Raw genomic sequence first — 15,224 nt, forward strand, 5'->3', positions numbered from 1 at the left:
GCGACTCTATCTCAAAACTGAACATACCTTTTCCTGCAGAATTCTTTGATATCGAGACCTTTAACATTTTGTTCTGTTCTCCCAACTCTTTTTCCAAATTTCATGGCTGTTCGTTTTGGAGATGTTTATTTATGCAGTGGAAACATTTTGCAGGTTGTGCCAGAGTGTTCTCAAGAGATTAGAAGACACTTCATTCATCTGCTCCTCAAAATAGATGTCATGGTGGGATTGTTGATCACATGGAGACTTTAGCATGGAGACTTACATAAAGTTATGGTTTTATGTACTTACAAGTGAATATAACTTTCCAACACAGTTGTTCACTGTGACTAATATGGTGTTTGGGGAACATCAGACTCTATGGGGTAAATTTATGAAGCTGCGGTTTTGAAAGATTGGAGATGTTGCCTATAGCAACCAGTCAGAATCTAGTTATCATTATTTTAGTACATTCTACAAAATGACAGCTAGAATCTGATTGGTTGCTTTAGGCAACATCTCTACTTTTTCAAACCCGCAGCTTGATAAGTTTACCCCTATGTGACAGATTGTAACATTGTGTATACTGTGTTGTATAAAATAGTCTAACGTAATTAGAGATGGTCACTGACCCCCGTGTTTTGGTTTTGGATTCGGTTTTGGATCTGGATTACCGTCGTGTTTTGGTTTTGGTTTTGGTTTTGCAAAACCGCCATTGCGTGTTTTGGTTTTGGTTTTGGTTTTGTTTGGTTTTGTTTTGCTATTTTTTGGGAAAATCCATGTTTTTGGGCCTAAATTAACCCAATTTAGTGCTCCAACTGTTTTAGAGACAAGTAATCTAATTGTTGAGGTAATAAATCATCCAAAAAAACAGTTTAATTCTTCGTTGGTAGGCCTATTCTACACACAAAACAGATTGTCTTCCTCTCCATCTATGCATATTGGCAATGCAGCCATCGTCTTTGAATGTATATTACACCCTACACTTATAGTTAAATATGTAAAGAAATGGAAAAAGCCAGTTTGGTTTCTGTCTCTCAAGGCCCCCCTCCACTTGTATAAAATAGCAAAAAATTCAGCCATTATAGACTGTACAATATTAATTGACATGGAGAAAGCCAGTTTGGTTTCTGTCTCTCTAGGCCCCCCTCCACTTGTATAAAATACTAAAAAATTCAGCCATTATAGACTGTACAATATTAATTGACATGGAGAAAGACAGTTTGGGGTCACTCTGTCTCTCTAGGCCCCCCTCCACTTGTATAAAATACCAAAAAATCCAGCCGATATAGACTGTACAATATTAATTGACATGGAGAAAGCCAGTTTGGTTTCTGTCTCTCTAGGCCCCCCTCCACTTGTATAAAATACTAATAAATTCAGCCGTTATATACTGTACAATATAAATTGAAATGGACAAAGGCAGTTTGGTATCTGTCTGCATCAGATCCTCTCTCCACTAGGAGTAAAATAGAAAACTATTCAGCCGTTATATAATCTAGAATATAAATAGAAATTGAGAAAGGCAATTTGGTATCTGTCTGCATCATAATCATCAACATCATCATTAGCGCCCTCGTCGCCTACACAAATCTCCCCCTCATCCTCTTCTAATTCCAAAGTGGCATCCTCAATTTGGGTATCACCGGCTACACTCGGGCTATTAAGGCACACATCAGCAGAATGCTCACGATTAGACATCCCACTGTTGGATGGACTCTCCACAGGGATTGTTATCATTTGTGAATCAGAGCAAATATTCTCCTGTAATGCCTCACTGTTATCTTGCAGCTCGGCTTTGACGCGTAACAGTAGTTGTGCACCAATTGTAGGCTGGGTAACTTTTTGGGATCTGCCACTAATAGCCAAAGGTGAAGGCCTCATTCTCTCTTTGCCACTGCGTGTGTAGAATGGCATGCTTGCAATTTTTTTTTTATCGTCACTTAACTTTTGCTCAGTTACACTTCTTTTTCGCTTCAATACAGTAAATTTTTTTTTGGTTTTTGTTTTTTGCACTAATTTGAAAACACTCTGTTGTTTGACATCGCCTTGGCCAGATGACGTACTGGGAACACTAACATCAGGACTGGTGACAGAACCTGGTTGCTCATTTAGATCATATGTGGACTGCTTTGAATCCATTCTGAGCGCAAACCACTGAGGAGTGCTAAAAATTATTGAGTAGATACTGCTGACAGATATGACTTTTGACAGCCAGAAATATTAATGCACAATTAGGGAGGACACCCCAAAAACACTGAGGAGTGCTAAAAATTATTGAGTAGATACTGCTGACAGATATGACTTTTGACAGCCAGAAATATTAATGCACAATTAGGGAGGACACCCCAAAAACACTGAGGAGTGCTACAAATTATTGAGTAGATACTGCTGACAGATATGACTTTTGACAGCCAGAAATATTAATGCACAATTAGGGAGGACACCCCAAAAACACTGAGGAGTGCTAAAAATTATTGAGTAGATACTGCTGACAGATATGACTTTTGACAGCCAGAAATATTAATGCACAATTAGGGAGGACACCCCAAAAACACTGAGGAGTGCTAAAAATTATTGAGTAGATACTGCTGACAGATATGACTTTTGACAGCCAGAAATATTAATGCACAATTAGGGAGGACACCCCAAAAACACTGAGGTGTGCTACAAATTATTTAGTAGATACTGCTGACAGATATGACTTTTGACAGCCAGAAATATTAATGCACAATTATGGGGGACACCCCAAAAGCGCTGGGGAGTGCCAAATATGAAGAAAAAATAATAAACCTCTATCCTCCTCTCTGCACTAGCGATTTTGGTTAGAGCAATTGCAAGAACAATATGGTATTCTCTGTCCCTGCTCTAATTAGCCTATGACTACACCCTGCTCTCTCCCTCTGTCAAATGGCGATGGATTGCTGTGGAGGCGTGTATTTATAAAGTTGAAGTATCGCGAGAACCGAGTCCCGAGATCCGACGACGTCACAATGACGTTCGGCCTCGATTTGGATTCGGAATGGGCGGGAGAGTACCGAGCTGCTCAGCTCGGTACTCGGATACCCAAAGTTCGGGTGGGTTCGGTTCTCGGAGAACCGGACCCGCCCATCTCTAAACGTAATTGACATATTTAATTGTAAATATGTCAGTTAATCCTTGTTTACTATTTAACTATAAACACTCTATATGTTAATGTCAAACAGTGACTTTACTTGCTAGTTAAACATAGGTTAGTCACCTTTCGTACACTAATATTAAAGTGTGCTTTTTGTTTTTTTAATTAAATCTTTCACCAATATTCACATTTAATATTAAATCGTAATGATGATACCACTCATTTAAGAGATAACTATAGGACAATGTGTAACAGTATCTTATCACCATGATTTTTGCAGAAATATATTTATTCCATAGTACTGCATTAGTTTCCAGTAATTCTAGGTTTAACATAAAGTATATTATTTGTAACCGGATAGAATAATTAGAAAATCATTTTCAGTAGACACATGCATGGCTGACAACCTGGCATCAGTTTTTGGAAATGCACAAAAGAATGTTAAAAGTTAGGGAATTATTTATGAAGTGACCTGGCCGGTAGCTCTCATATCAGAACTCCCCCCTGGAAATAATGCATTTTACAGTTGTCCCAAGTATTTCATAAAAATGTTCAAGAGAGAAGACTGTTGCTGACTGGCGGTGATGTCCACCCTTCACTGGAATGAATATTATGAAACAACTATACATGCTGCTACTCAGCCACAAGACTAGCCAGGGCACCTGTTCTGTTATGTATTCTTTTAAGCATCTGACATTTGTTTTCAGATGTATTATATATATATATATATATATATATATATATATATATATATATATATATATATATATATATATATATATATATTAAATATAGTAAGTCTGCGCTTAGCACATTAACTGATATTTGGCCTTGCTTTGTTAGGGAGAGCACACTATTTTCTGCTAAGTCTGGGAATGGACTTCTCCTCGGAGCTTTCTGTAGACCCAGCAACATGTTCATCCTGAAAGAAAGAGTTCAGCTATCAAGTGGTTGGCAGACACAAGAGAGACACCTGTTCCTATTCAGTGACTCCCTTATAATCGCTAAGTCAAAGTGAGTACAGCTTCACCAATCTGGATAATCATTTATGTGATTTATTATTGAATGTTTATGTAAGGACAGTCCGACCATATGTTAGCTGAAATCATTACTGATAGACTTAAATTAATGGGATTTGCTCAGACAGATGCCAGTATCTAATTTTATGTGTTAGAATAGAATATAAGTAAATTTATAGGGTGACCTTTAGAGAACCACCAAAGGTCCCGCTAAATCATTGTCCACTCTGTTTTAAAAATGGATATAGAGAACTCCTGGTTTTGTCAATCTATATTTGCATTCCTACTTCAGTTTATCCTGAAAAAAATGATATCCTTAAAAATTTCCCTTATGGTTACAGCCAGTGACAGAACTACCAGATGCCATGCAACAGAGCCGATGGAGATAATGGGGCCCGCTGTATGGCAGATGCAGTGGGTCGGGTGCCCTTATTCCCTCCTCCCCACCTCGCTGCACCAGGGCCCAAAGCTCGCTAGTTCCGCCTCAGGTTACAGCCTTATATCAAGCAAATTTGCGAAGTTCCTAAAACATATATATTTATTAACTGAGAGAACTGCAGGAATCCCAAGTTTATTGGCTATCATCCAATCAGTTTTATCTATGCCTTGTACTGAGCAGTGTATTCCTTCAAATTTCTGCAGAGTGTAAGCCAATGAGAATTAATCGCTACCAGCACTGAGAGGGGTGGGTGTCTGTGGAATTTTCTGTTAGTAGTAGATGGAGTTCATCTATAAAATGATTTATTTAGGACCATAATGAGAAAATACCTTTCTGTAAATATAGTAGCTACTTTCTCGTAAAATTCCTGAGATAGCCACTGTTATGCTGCACAGTCTTAAATCTCTTCAGACACATGCTCTCCTTACATATCTTTTTTGACCAATATTGTTTTTTAATATCTTCTCTAAGCTACAAAGTACCTCTTTTTTTTCCTCTAAGGTCCTCCTCCAGCATGAAGCTAAAAAACCAAGTTCGATTGACTGAGATATGGATCTCCACCACTCTCGGGGGAGTCTCCGGAAAAACACATTGCTCCGACAATTCATTTGTAATTGGCTGGCCTACAACAAACTATGTTGTTACATTTAGGTATGTAATTTCAGTTTTAGTATTCACCCACAAGGAGACTATCTTCTGCAACTAAAGGGGATTCCTTTAATTAAATTCCATCACGCAAATTAATCTGCCATTTGTAAATGAAAATATCAGCCATAGGGCTAGATTTACTAAGCTGCGGGTTTGAAAAAGTGGGGATGTTGCCTATAGCAAACAATCAGATTCTAGCTATCATTTTGTAGAAGATACTAAATAAATGAAAGCTAGAATCTGATTGGTTGCTATAGGCAACATCCCCACTTTTTCAAACCCGCAGCTTAGTAAATCTAGCCCATAGAGTGTTTGCTCAACACACAAAGCATGAAACATTTCACAACCCATGTTAATATCTATAGTAAAGCTTGTTGAACCAAAATCACTATGTATAAAGTCCTCTTCTTCTTTGCTTAATAAAAAAAAGAGTAGATGAGGGAAGAATCTGTCTAGGACTTAATCATCCAGCACACTGTTTACAATAATTTGGTATAAGTTTTATTATAGTTTAATTGTGTTTAGTTTTTTAAATTCTATATTAATTTATGAAAATGTTTCACATAAGTGTAGTAGCATTGAGATTGAAAGCCTAAGCAAGTTCATTAAATTTCTTTGGAAAAGTTCCAAAGTCACATTTGAGAGAAGTGATACAGAACAGCACTATTTTATAAGATCAAAGCAAAATTCATAAAGAGGGCTGATTACTTAAACATAAAATCACAAAGTATGCATTATGAACTGTTCTTTAGATGACAATCTAAAATAATACATCTAAACAATTGGATAACTTCTGCAAGTCAAACACTAGCCAAAGTAAACAGTAATATGTTTATTTTGTTCAGGTTGCTAAATGTAGAAAACAAAAATATTACAAAAATGTGATCTCAAAAGAATAATAATGAACACCAACTGTAAGATGTAAGAATATTAGAAGCCGCAGGGGGGTTATGTGATTAGATAAAGACATCAATCAAATGCTTAATGTATCCATGTGAACACTATTGAGCAAAATTACTTACAAGGTGGTCCTGCATTACACAAGACAAGTAATAAGTATTTAATACATTTATTTAGACAGAGACAGTAGATACAAAAGTGCAATTTATTGTAATAATAGTAGAGGTAGAACTGCAATAGAGAGGATAAATAAAAATACATTTGGGTTCAGTTAAAAGACAGGCCATAGGCCATTCATAACAATGAGCCAATAAAATTGATACCAGATACAACATATATAACAATATATATGGATCCGCATGTCAGGAATTTAAAGACACTACAGTACTGCATGGAGGGTGGATATTACAAATTAAATGATGTACATAGATAGTTTAAAAGGTCCCAGGCATATCATTGGGAGACATGTGTCAGGGCCTGGAACCGGCAGTGGCGGTCATAATTCCGGCACTGGAAATGTCGGCACTTAACCTGCAGGTTAAATGCCGACAGTTCCATTGTGCTGACAGGTTCACAGTGTTGATTGCCATTGTCGCCAATAATAATGCCGTCATTAAAAGAGTAATGGAGGTAGGTCCGGGGTATAGTTGCTGAACCCGCCTTCATTACTCTTTTAATGTCGGGAATGTGATCAGCTAAGTTAGTGCTGACATTTCCAGTGCTGGAATTACGTACCCCACCCGCAACCGGAATAGTACTCGGAGAGAAAAAGTGAAGAGTTGTAAGTATACAAGGAATAGGTAAGCAAGGGAAATGAAATTTAGGGTGACTCAGGGACAGGCATATCCTCCCTCTTTCTTGCACTGAAGGTATTCATTAAGTCAACTCACAGTATTATAGTACATAGAAAGCACCTAGTCTTGTGCTTTAGCATTGGTATAGAACTTGTAATTTACTTATATCTTACTTAGGGTTACATTATTACATATTTAGTATTCAGCATGTTATGTCAGGACCATATAGTATGATGAGCTAGATCAACACTTACATACAAAAGTATTTGAACAGTTACATTGTAATGTCTTACTGTGAAGGACTGAAGAATATGTTGGCTCTGTATTGATAAACAGTATAAATAATATTTATAGGGTGCTGCTGCCATATGTGGACCCCTGAGACTAAATGAATGAAAACACAATGTTCAGGTCAATAAAGATAAATACAAAAGGAAACTTGGCAACATGTAAGATCTTGACATAAGGAGAAGGAAATCCAGACTGGACATCGTTTCAATGCTAAAATAGAAGCAGGAAGGGCAGTTTGCTTATGTTGTAGATAGGAGGAAGGAACTCGGATATGTGTCTAAATGTGCCTTCAGTAAGAGCGGTAGTCACTTCATTTCTCTCTGCATTGTTTTTTCTGTTGTAGTTCCTCAGACACAAAGGAGAAGTGGCTCTCAACTTTATGCTGGTAAGAACTCATTTAAAAAAAAACAAAAAAAAACAGAAAACTTTCTTAACTCTACCGCTGCCAGACAAGACATATTGCCAGCAACAAAATCCAATTAGATGTTTATATATTAAATAGCTTACTTTTATGCTACTTTACATATGTTATGATGTAAGCACAGGACAGCACAATTATAGTGTTTGGCTGGATAAATCAGGATCTTTTGTTTGTGCGCTATACAATGTTGTGCAGCACAATCATTAAGTACATGACACAAGATGGAATGCAAGGGTTAAGAATAAAGTATTTTTTAAAATCGCTGACACAAATCAATTTTCATAGAACACAGTCAGAAGTAACTTTAAAATTAGATTTCTTTTGACTTTTTTCAGAAGCCACTGCAGTTCCATAGAAGAATTCTGTTCATGCAAATAATGTAAAAAGAAACCCACATTGCACTACTGATATAAAGCCAGTTTCAAAGATTATTTGATGGCACTTTTGTATATGATGTGTATGTAAATGTAGCTATGAAATTGTAATGGGCAAATTGTGATTTTTTTTTTATCCTCAGGCATATCAATGAGGCGAAAAAAGATGAATATCCCAGGAAAGTTCCCATTAGTGTTTTATACCTGGATGCAGAGGATTTCATGTCTGTAAGTGGCTCTTATCTAATCACTGATATGGATATTCTACTTATCTATATTTGCCACTGGCAAGCTGCACAATTTTATTTTTTAGCATGCCGGGACTGTTGGGACAAGTCCAGTTCTCACTGAAAATCTCTGGTTGATGCCTAATTTATAGGGAACAATAATTATGAGGAGACAAGCACTGGCATAGAACACTGAGTCTTTAATTAGAAGAAGAATTATTTTAAACAAGTCTTGAATTCTCTGGACATCAAATTCGAAAAAGTATTTGGAGATCAAAAAGAAATTGATTTAATATGTAATACATTTCATCGTGTTTCTTTTAACATTGAAGAAGTATAGATACAGTTGCGGGAGTTCTGGATAAGTCAATATGCTCACAACTGACTCATCAACACAGGAAAAACTTACAGTTGTGCGCAGTTAGAAATCTGAGTACAATAGCTATTATAACAAATGGATCCTATATAAAAGCAACATATACATTTTTTAAATACTCACGTTTGATGCAAGTGCACTACATATACATGCACTACATATACACATATATATATATATATATATATAGTTGCAGGTGTTACATTATTAGTCAATACAATATACAATTAATTACAACAATACAACATTTTCTTGAACAATAGTTTTACTGTAACAATCCTGGAAGGGATATCTTGCTACTCTTGCTGAACAGAAGGTACACAATTTCAATATGTTATCATTTCCCTAGCACAATTACATCAGCTCACATCTGGCTGGGAAGTGAGAGGTGCTGACTCTTTACTTATCTTGTAGATCTGGAAACATGTAATATACTTTATAGTAGCTCTTACTACACACAATATATTGTATATTTTGCTGAATGTCAATCAACTTTCCATTCTTTGAAAACATTTGCTAGAATTGTTTGAAGTTGCTAATATACAGTATTAAGGATATATGGAAAGACATGCAAGACAACTACATGAACTAATACAGGGTGGGAAAAACCCCAAGAACCAGGATATTTCATTTTGTGTTGTCCGGGTATCCTGAGTTTTGAAATAACAAGCTGTAACTAAATATATTTGATTGGCTGCTAACCTCTGCATAGTAATTGTATGTAATATTAAAGTTAGGAATGCATGTTCTTAAGTCTCCATTAAATAGTTAAAAACAATTGCATCATTAATTTTGTTAAAGATGGATTGGAGGTTATTTTTATATTTTTATGGATGCTAGGTTAGTGGAATTGTGTCAACAGTGTAAATTGTGTCCATTCTGTTATTTATTATATTCTACTATGTCCTCATCTCTCTAGAGTGCCACAATCACTGTATGTAACATGGATGAAGCAGAGAAAGTGATTAAGCTGGTGTCTCAACAACTCAGCATTCCAGTAAGTATACAAAATATGGGATTTGTTTAAAATATATAGATATATATTTTATATATATTGTGGCCGTGTGAGGGGGTCAGATACCATCTCCCAGGTTAGATGGAGGTGAACAGTAGCAATAATCATGTAAGTCCAAGGTCTGCGGTATAACTGATAAAAACATAAATAAATAAATAAATCTTGCCTGTCCAGCACTAGCTAAACTTTGTCCAAAACCCTCTCTGAAGTGTGGAACCTTATGTCCCAGACACATATCAAACACAGTAATACAGTTGCTCACAACAGCAATGTGTCTCTCAGAAGGTACCCAGCCTCCTTACCCCAGGACTGAGAGAGAGATTCAAGCAGAGCTGCAGCCTTTTACAGCCATCACTCACCTGCTGTGAGCTTGCAGACCAGAAGACCTGGACTGGCCATTTTGCATGGAGCCCACCCTGCTCTCTCCATACAAAACACCAGGGATCCTTACCAGCTTTTCCTATGCTGAACATACTCTTTTGGAATTCCTATATAAATCGATCTCCCTAGGTTTAAAAACATGCAAGTCAGGCAGCCTGGGACATAGATACCTCCCAGTCCAGTGACTTTGTCACAGTATATATATAGATATAGATATACACACACACACGCACACGCAACATCAAGTATTCTACCCTGCTGATAATTCATAATTAATTAGAGATGTAAAACAGACAATAATTGTTTAAATTCTCCTCTCTTGTTTTACTACTTGGCAGAAGCACATCTTTCTTTATACTTTTGCTTGTAAATATTATACAGTACATTGCTGTTTTGCAAACCCTTTAGTTTTTGTTTTATTATTCTGTTATATTATAACACAGTTCCAATTTTTTTAAAATTTAGACTGATAGATATTAAACCGAATAACTTAGTTACAGATGAGAGCTAGTGATACCACTAGGCTAACCTATGTGGTCACTAGGGAACAAAAGTTTAGGTGGGAGGCTAAAACATTGAATAAATTACATAATCATACATGCCAACTTTTAAAACTTCTGTCACATGACTTCACTCCCCGGGATCTCCCGGGGGAGAAGTCATGTGACGGGGTAGGAGGGGGCGTCACCATAGCCCCGCACCCACTTTAAAATGACGAAATTCACGGCATTAAATAGATGAAGCGGGGTTTAATGACGCGATTAAGCCACAACATTAAATCCCATGAATTTCGGCAAATCTGGGAGTTTTGCCTATTCTTCAGGGAGTCCGGGACTCCCCAAAATACGGGAGCCTTCCGGGAGAGTAGGCAAGTATACATAACGTCACTAATTCAGTGTTTTTATTTTCCTTGTGTCCCCCCCCCTGCCCCTGACACTGAACACTGTGGACATGGCATGGAGGTGCAGCAGCCAGCAGATTCTGATCTGTGAAGCTGCCAGGAACTTTTCCTTCATGTCAGTGATATGCTGGGAGTGTGGCACTGGGGCTATGATTCCACAGCCCACAATAACAGTTTGACAAATGAGCAGAAGATGCCAGGTGGGTTATGGGGGTGGCACTTAGGGTTTTTCATTGGCCCTGACTGTGGAGTACACTTAAATATACTGTATGTCTTAAGGATATCCTCTTTTAGGGACTCCTTCTGCCAGTATGAAGACACAAATGCATTGAACTTTCAATCACCTTCTATTTTCTTTTCCCCTTAGACTTAAATTGTCTGATGCTGAGTTTGAATGTTTTTGTGTAACGCAAAAAAAGCAGACATAAAATGGGTTCACGAAAAAACCCAGAAAAAAACAATTGTGCAGATATGCAAAGTTGGACAAATCACAAGATGTTTGCAGCTCCCACTTATTTTTGTTTTGATATCAAAATACGCATTCACTATCAGGTTGGAATAAGAATAAAAAAATCTCCTGAATACAGCAGGTATAACTCCACTTCTCGTGTACAAATAATAATAAAGAAATTTTGCCTAAAATACACACTAAAAATCATATAACATGTGCATGGTCAATGAATAAAGCATCTATCAGGTTCAGAGTAAATCCGCAATCAGAAGAGGCTAGTTAGGCTGGCTACCATCAACATCATTAGTGTGTCATTTCACCTGCTCTCAGACACTGCAAATGGATACAGCTAGTAACAGGTATATATGTGTCTCTGTGCGAGTTTGCATCTGTTCGCAATTACTTGAACATGCCCTTACTGTACTCAGCCTATTTCAAGACAGTCCAGTCGCAAGCAGACGCAAGTGTTAGATGCGAACAAATCTGCATATGAATGCAGATTATTTTGTGGGCTTGTGCAGTACAAATTTGCATTTTTTTACTATACGCAAATGGGTGTACATCCAACACATCATCATGCCCAACATCTTTCTTTTTTTCCCGTCAGATCTTTGCTCTGTGTTAATATTTTTCTAGTTTTCTGCCTCTTTCCTCCCTTTTATAATTACTTTTTATTCACTTTTTCTCATCATATATTCTGCTTCTACTTCAGTGGGTATACAATTTTCTTCCCACTCACTACAACTCCTATATCAAAGACTATCTATTCTTCTGGTCCCTTTTCTTTATTTCTCATTGCACACTAGTGATCTACCTGGCAATGCATTTACTTTGGGTGAGAATGACATAATGCCGCTCTTTACTTACCCATTCAGTCTGTCACTATTTGTCATGCCTCATGGTGATGTCACCATTGTGGCTTCCAATGAAAACGTTCCTGCCTGTTGGATAGGATGGGTGTCTTGGAAACCAACACTATGGCTGGCACACTACTACACCCAGCATATAGTCCAACGAAGGAAAGTATACTCAATACAGATAATCAGCAATTTTCAAATCAAACCCCACATTATCAGTGGTTTTGAATTCTGGGTTTTGATCCAGGACATTTATTTATTTTTATACTATGCCAGTCCAATTTGGATTTTAGTGTATGATTTGGACCATTGTCTTGCTGGATTATACATTTTCTCTCAAGTTGTATGTCTCTTGCAAGCTGCAGTAAGCTTTCATCAAAGATTTCTATATCTTGCACCATCATTATCATCATCATCACCATTTATTTATATAGTGCCACCAATTCTGCAACGCTGTACAGAGAATATTTGTCATTCACATCTGTCCCTGCCCTATTGGAGCTTACAGTCTTCATTTCTTAACACACACACACACACACACACACACACACATACTAGTATTAATTTTTGTCAGCAGTCAAATAACCTACTAGTATGTTTTTGGAGTGAGGGAGGAAACCGGAGCACCGGAGGAAACCCACACGCACACGGGGAGAATATAGAAACTGCACACAAATAAGGCCATGGTCGGGAATTGAATTCATGACCCCAGTGCTGATCATTTTGACACATTTTCCAGTCACTAATGCAGAGAAGCATAACAGTATGCTCTTGCCACCATACAGTAAGGAGAGTGTTCTTGCACCAAACATAGTGTCTGGCATTAAAGCCAAAAAGTTCAGTCTTGGTTTCATCAGGACATTTACTCTTCCTGCACTTGGAAGTGAATCTTCCACATACTTTCTGGCAAATTCTAGGTAAGGTTTCATGGCGACCTCTTCTCAACAATGGTTTTCTTTCTGCCATCTTCCACTGCGGCACTGATTTATGAAGTGCCTGAGCTATTATTGTCCCATGTACCATTCCTTCCATGTCTGCCATGGAAGACTGTAACTCAGACAGAGTTACAGGGGCATCTGTGTGGTGCCTCTGAGTGTCCTTCTAGCATAGATGCACAGTTTTAGGGCACGGCCTTTTCTAGTCAAACTCCCAGTTGTGCCATATTTTCTCCATTTCTTTCTAATTTACTTTACAGTGCTTTGGGCGATTTGAAGCATATTTGAAATCTTACATGCTTCCTCTGATTGGTGCTTTTCTGTAACTTTATCTAGGATCTTTATCTTTTCTTTATACCCAAATTCCATTTTTGATTCTATTAAATAAGAAAAAGAAATCTGAAAAAGGGGGTAAATATTTTTTTTATAGACAATGTATAATTTAAATAAAATGCTTAGACTTTGTGATTTCTAGTTATATTAAGGTGTTTTCTATGTGGTTGATAATGCCAGGTAAAAACACTAGAAAAGGTGCATATAACAAGCAAACACATTGCATTATACAGATCATTGCAGGCTGTGAGAAAGAAGTGCTAACCACTAAACCACCGTGCTGCCCATATATTTTATCAGAATAAGATTTTCACCTGTTTGACGTAGTTCACACTACTAATTTTATACTATGTCTGTAATATATCTTTGGCTCTCCAACAGTTATGATTCAACTAAAATTCCTATGATACTTTAACCAGCATCTGGCCCTCTGCTGTGACTGACAATCTGATGATTCTAATCTGACAAGACATTGGTCCGTGATCCTCATTTATTTTTCTTAATAATTGCTTGTGTATTTGTGCAGGGCAGACCAAGTGACTACCATCTGTGGGTGATGTCTGGAACGGATGAACCTCCCTGTCCTCTTTTTGGTGAGAGCTTCACTGAATACCTGATAAGGGTTTCTGGTTACCACATGTTCTACTAATATAAGCAGTGTGCCAGCTATAAATCCTTAATCCCAGCAACCCTTGGTATTACTTTATATTTATAACTTTCATTGCTCCCTTTTTTCATTTCCTTAAAGTGTAGACAAATGTGAATTATACAGTGAAAGCAGAATAGTATGTTCTCAACTGCACAGGTGTTAGAATGTTATTAATATTACAGTACAAAATAATGAATTAATTAAATTTGTTTTTTTTCTGCACTTAAACATGTATCTAATATTTAAATGCGTCTGTATGTAACATATTGTAGTCATTATGATCTCTATGTTTGCTATTGTACTCACAGTATCTTGTTTCCCACCAGGTCATGAGTATCCTTACAGTATTGCAATGAACTGTTTTAGGGAATCAGTGGACATACCCAGAGGAAGCAATAATCATTGTTTGTTACAGCAGAGTGCAGATGACATGGTTCTTGAACAATTCTCTCAGGAATCACAGTGCAGGTTCATCATTAAATTGAAGCCACAGGTTCCTCTTTACATGAGGAGAAGTAAGTATCTTATGTACCTGCATGTATTGTTTTTACATACTTAAGAGTCTTAAGTGTAATGATTTTCAATAACACAAAAGTGCAGAGGAAAATACAATAAACCAAATGTGATACCATACCCACTCGTGCTTGCAATTGAGATTGGGAATGCCGATTCGGTTCAGTCTTCTGACTAAATCCAAGTATTGTTTGAATCAATTTTCAACATCAAACTGAATCCAACAACATTCCCACTAAGACAGTGCATCATTTTCAGGCCCCCTTGCACAGAACCACTTTCACTGACTTCTAATAGCAGAGGTGAAGGCCTCAATTGCTGTCATCGCTGCAATTACTGCAGCATCCATGTCTTAGCCATTGAGTGCTCATATAACTTTGTGAACCTGACAGCAATACTTATTGTGCATTTACATCACATCTGAGGTCATCTGGGACCAATGAGTAACAGCTTGTGGTTCTCAATGATCTCTGAACTAAACACCAATGTGGAGGCCCTGAGATATTTAGAACAAGACTGCTTAGTTGTTAGGGTGGCTGAGATTTCTGTGCTTCAGTTGGAGGATCTCTATAACAAGTAGCTGTCTGTTTGGGGGTCTCAGTA

General features: G+C 37.3%; 1 protein-coding gene across 3 annotated transcripts in view; it reads left to right on the forward strand.

Annotated features, from left to right (window-relative positions):
* LOC142100760 (uncharacterized) overlaps window positions 1–15,224 on the forward strand; it is a 115,842-nt gene that overhangs the window by 70,347 nt on the left and 30,271 nt on the right. For 2 of the 3 annotated variants that reach the window (XM_075184556.1, XM_075184557.1), the window contains 7 exons: window positions 3,941–4,111; window positions 5,057–5,206; window positions 7,532–7,573; window positions 8,127–8,211; window positions 9,506–9,583; window positions 13,986–14,052; window positions 14,435–14,623. In XM_075184556.1, the coding sequence (XP_075040657.1) occupies window positions 3,941–4,111; window positions 5,057–5,206; window positions 7,532–7,573; window positions 8,127–8,211; window positions 9,506–9,583; window positions 13,986–14,052; window positions 14,435–14,623 (782 nt within the window). The remainder of the gene's footprint in view (window positions 1–3,940; window positions 4,112–5,056; window positions 5,207–7,531; window positions 7,574–8,126; window positions 8,212–9,505; window positions 9,584–13,985; window positions 14,053–14,434; window positions 14,624–15,224) is intronic. The other variant, XM_075184558.1, reaches the window with a different exon arrangement.

Source organism: Mixophyes fleayi, chromosome 9, assembly GCF_038048845.1.
Source record: "Mixophyes fleayi isolate aMixFle1 chromosome 9, aMixFle1.hap1, whole genome shotgun sequence".
Lineage (NCBI taxonomy): Eukaryota > Metazoa > Chordata > Amphibia > Anura > Limnodynastidae > Mixophyes > Mixophyes fleayi.